The sequence below is a fragment of the Palaemon carinicauda genome, chromosome 31 (genome assembly GCF_036898095.1).
Source record: "Palaemon carinicauda isolate YSFRI2023 chromosome 31, ASM3689809v2, whole genome shotgun sequence".
In the NCBI taxonomy this organism is placed as follows: Eukaryota; Metazoa; Arthropoda; class Malacostraca; order Decapoda; family Palaemonidae; genus Palaemon; species Palaemon carinicauda.
This window is the reverse complement of record NC_090755.1, coordinates 84,803,931-84,808,930: the sequence shown is the minus strand read 5'-3', so window position 1 is coordinate 84,808,930 and position 5,000 is coordinate 84,803,931. Positions and strand designations below refer to the sequence as shown.

The following is a 5,000-nucleotide window of genomic DNA, read 5'->3' as shown; positions in this document are numbered from 1 at the left end:
GCACTTCACAACAAGGTGTACCAGGAATTCCCGTATCTAACTGTACATATTATTTTATACATTGATCTACTTTTGGAGACATCACTGACATGAATTGAGAGACAAGAGGTTATGTAGCATTGCTATTAACAACAATAACAATAACAACAAAAAATGCTGCAGTTTCTAGTCCACTGCAAGACAAAGGCCTCAGACATGTCCTTAATCATGTCTGAGGTTTGGCCAGTTTTCATCACCACGCTGGCCAACTCTGGGTTGGTGATGGTGGGAGACTTTTGACTGATCACTTACAGCAAACCAACCTAGTATGAGTGTTCCTGACTAGTACAGCTTTGCTGATCATGGCGATACACAAACAAGCCCTTTCACCACGTCAAGGTATCCCCACTCAGAAAGGGAACATTGGTATACATAAATATTAATCGAGTGTCATGCTACCTCGAAGAAAATTACTTCTGAAGCTCAGATCAATAAATAAACAAGTGAATAAATAAGTAAACAATTGCCTTACCGATGCTAAAGATGCTGTGTCATAATCATAGCTGCTGGCTGTGGCTTTCACGTTGACGTCGCTAGCTCTGTCCACGCTGAAATCAAGATTAGAAAATAAGATTGGAAAGGAAAAGCTAAATAGGTTAGAATTCAGTGTTTCCCAACCCTGGGGTATATTACCCTAGTGGGGTAAAGGACCCGTATTTTTGGGGTAATCAAGATGTTCTGAAATTAAGTTATTCATTTTGATATCCATTAAAATGGAAAAGTTTGCATTTGTTTTGGATCCTTAACTATAAGCAGCCAATAGCGGGCTACATGATCCATACAGTTCATCAGGTGGCTGCAAAAAAACATCCAATATGATTTTGGGGTGTTCATTTAAAAAAGGTTGGGAAACACTGGATAAACGAATAATTTGACAAATATAATCTGTGTAAGAGTAAAAAAAAAAACGTAATAAATATTAAGGTAAACAGGTAGTTCAATGAATACTGTGATAACATAAATTTGAAGAACTTCTAAGAACTTTGATCTTTGAAGATTGGAAAGGAAAAGCTAAATAGGTTAGATAAACGAATAATTTGATAAATATAAGCTATGAAAGAGTAAAAAATTAACGTAATAAATATTAAGCTAAACAGGTAGTTCAATGAATATTGTGGAATGATCTTCCTAATCGGGTGGTTGAATCAGTAGAACTTCAAAAGTTCAAAGTTGGAGCAAATGCTTTTTTGTTGACCAGGCGGACATGAGTCTTTTTATAGTTTATTTATGACATATTTGTTTTTGATGTTGTTAATAGTTTATATATGACATGTCTGTTTTGACGTTGTTACTTATTTTAGAATGATTTATTGTTAATTTGTTCTCTTCATTTATTTATTTCCTTATTTCCTTTCCTCACTGGGCTATTTTTCCCTGTTGGAGCCCCTGGGCTTATAGCATCTTGCTTTTCCAACTAGGGTTGTAGCTTGGATGATAATAATAATAATAATAATAATAATAATAATAATAACACAAATTTGAAGAACTTCTAAGATCTTTGATTGCTTAAGGGATAACACAATATATCAAATATATCCAAAATCTAGGACACACTATAAAGTAGGTCTTCATCTGATAAAAAAAGAATGGTCAATTTATTCATAGGTCACTGTACATAATTTTCTTGAATATTTTGTTCAGTCAAAACTCCAAGAAAAAAAATTAAGTAATGAAAATGAAAGTGAAAAATATAATTTATTCACTAATTCCTGTACATAATTTTCTTGAATATTTTGTTCAGTCAAATTTTTTAAAAAATAAGGCCATAATCTTATCAAGAATGCTAAATTTTTTAATTAATTGCTGTACATAATTTTATTGAATAATATGTTGTTAAAATATCTGTTAATAAATATATTAATTCATCAAAACGAAGGGAAATTAAAGACGTTTGCTCCGAGGCCCCTCACCTTTGAGATCTGGTAGGCGGTCCCTTCTTAAAGAGTCCTTTTAGCTTGTCCTTGACCGAGTCCTTCTCCACATCCGTAGGAATGTCACTGCCTGATCCTCCAACGCCGACGCCCATGGCCTGTGGGAACACGGAAACGAAACAAAGAGGTGAGGAATGTATCCGGAATTTATAGGATCTTTTAAGAAATGTAACTATCGTGAGTATTCGTTAAGAAATGCGACAGATGTAAACAAAGAGTTTATGGAATTTATTTTACTGTATTTCCGGGTAGAATAAACATTAAATATTACTGAATAAGACATAGAATGATCTTACGAAATGTAACTTTCGTGAGTATTCGTTAAGAAATGCGACACATAAACAAAGAGTTTTAAGAAATGTGACACATATAAACAAAGAGTTTATGTAATTGTTTGTATTTCTAAGGAAAATTAACTTAGGATATTACTGAATAAGACAAAATTATTTTAAGAAATGGAATTTTCGTGAGTAATTGGTAAGAAATGCGATACATGTAAAGAGAAATGTATGAAAATAGTCGTATTTCTAAGGAAAATTAACTTAAAATAGGACTGAATAAGACATAAAATTATCTTAAGAAATGTAACTTTTCTGAGTATTCGTTAAGAAATGCGACAGATGTAAACATATTGTATGGAATTGGTTGTACTGTATTTCTGAGGAAAATAAACATTAGATATTACTGAATAAGACATTGAATGATCTTAAGAAATGTAACTATCGTGAGTATTCGTTAAGAAATGCGACACATAAACAAAGAGTTTATGTATTTCTAAGTAAAATTCACTTGCGATATTACTGAATAACACAAAATTATTCTAAGAAATGTAATTTTCGTGAGTAATTGGCAGCTTATTTCTCCAAACCAGCTTGCCTTTCCCAGAATCAATTTAGACCATAAGCGTATCTTGTAATCTGAGACAATCATATGCGAACTTGGGGTTCAAGGTTAAGGTTAATTCCGTCGACCTTTTGCTCGACTTTGACCTTGACCTTTGACCTAGGACTTTCACAATTGAATCACTTTCACAACAACACATAAAAATTAATCCCTGAAAGTTTCACTACTCTATAAGTACAATTGTGGCCAGGAAGTTGTTCACAAACAAAGGGACAAACTGGGGCGAAAACATAATCTCCTCCTAACTTCGTTGGCGGAGTAATAATAATAATAATAATAATAATAATAATAATAATAATAATCAAGCTTACTTTAAGCCCAGGTCCCAGACTTTTTAACCTTGACCTTGACCTAGGACTTTAAAAATTGAATCACTTTCACAACACTACATAATAATTAATGCCTGAAAGTTTCACTACTCTATGAGTAAAATTGTGTCCAGGAAGTTGTTCACAAACAAACGAACAAACTGGGGCGAAAACATAACCTCCTCCTAACTTACCTTAAGCCCAGCTCCTACGATGGAGCTTCCAGTTCCAGACTCTTCAATAGACCTGGACTTGCCGAATTTTGACATGACCCCTTTGATGCCCTTCTTCTTCTTGTCCCCGGCTATGGAGTCAAGGTCGCTCGTCTGGGATCCCGTGGAGATTCTGTCGTGGAAGGAAGGAGTTTCAATTTGCGAAAGGAAATAAGGATTTTTATCCTATTTTCTTATATTTCTATTTTTTTTTGTTGGAATATCTCGAGGAAGTTGAAATGTTAAATTCTGACTTTTTTTTTTCTTTTTTAGTTGGAATAACTCGAGGGAGTTGAAATGTTAAATTTTGCTTTCATTTTTTGGTAGAAATAACTCGAGAAAATTGAAATGTTAAATTCTATCTTTATTTTTCTTTTTTAGTTGAAATAACTCGAGGGAGATAGAATGTTAAATTCAGTCTTTTTTTCTTCTTAGTTGAAATAACTCGAGAAAATTGAAATGTTAAATTCTATATATTTTTTTTTCTTTTTAGTTGGAATAAATCGAGAGAGTTGAAATGTTAAATTCTGTCCTTTTTTTTTTTTTTTAGTTGAAATAACTCGAGGAAGTTGAAATGTTAAATTCTGTCTTCTTTTATTTTTTAGTTGAAATAATTCGAGGAAGTTGAATAATAATAATAATAATAATAATAATAATAATAATAATCTCCTGTTTTCAAGTAAGATAACTATAACAAGACTGGTACAGACATTTTCTTATTTTCCAAATGATATTTTTGAAGAGAATTTTATCTTATTCCATAAAATCGATTCATTGCTAAGATATATCAACAGAAGATGGAATATATTGGAAACTATTTATAAGTTTAATATTTTTCGCAATTCGAATATACTATAGAAAAATAACCTTATTATTATAATAATAATAATTATTATTATTATTATTATTATTATCATTATTATTATTATTATTATTATTATTATTATTATTATTACTTGCTAAGCTACAACCCTAGTTGGAAAAGCAAGATGCTATAAGCCCAAGGGGTCCCACAGGGAAAATAGCCCAGTGAGGAAAGGAAACAAGGAAATACATAAGATTTTAAGATTAGTAACGTTAAAATAAATATTTCCTAAATAAACTATAAAATATTAAAAAAAAGAAGAGAAATAAGATAGAATAGTGTGCCCGAGTGTACCCTCAAGCAAGAGAACTGTAATCCAAGACAGTGGAAGACCATGGTACAGACTCAGTTTAAAGACTAAACTGAGTCTTTAGCTTTGGTAAGCAGCTCTTCTAGGAGAAGGGCACTCCAAAATCAAACCATTGTTCTCTAGTATTGGGTAGTGCCATAGCCTCTGTAACATGTTCTTCCACTGTCTTGGATTAGAAATCTCTTGGTTGAGGGTACACCCGGGCACACTATTTTATGTTAGTTCTCTTTTAGCTACGGTAAGCAGCTCTTCTAGGTGAAGGACACTCCAAAATCAAACCATTGTTCTCTAGTCTTGGATAGTGCCTTAGCCTCTATACCATGGCCTTCCACTGTCTTGGGTTAGAGTTCTTTTGCTTGAGGGTACACTCCGGCACACTATTCTATCTAATTTCTCTTCCTTTTGTTTAGTTAAAGTTTTTTATAGTTTATA

General features: G+C 32.5%; 1 protein-coding gene across 1 annotated transcript in view; it reads right to left on the bottom strand.

Annotated features, from left to right (window-relative positions):
• Positions 1 to 5,000, bottom strand: part of LOC137624830 (uncharacterized) — a 262,657-nt gene that overhangs the window by 15,640 nt on the left and 242,017 nt on the right. Inside the window, 3 exon segments of the mRNA XM_068355781.1 lie at positions 512 to 587; positions 1,950 to 2,068; positions 3,376 to 3,526. Of these exon segments, the coding sequence (XP_068211882.1) occupies positions 512 to 587; positions 1,950 to 2,068; positions 3,376 to 3,526 (346 nt within the window).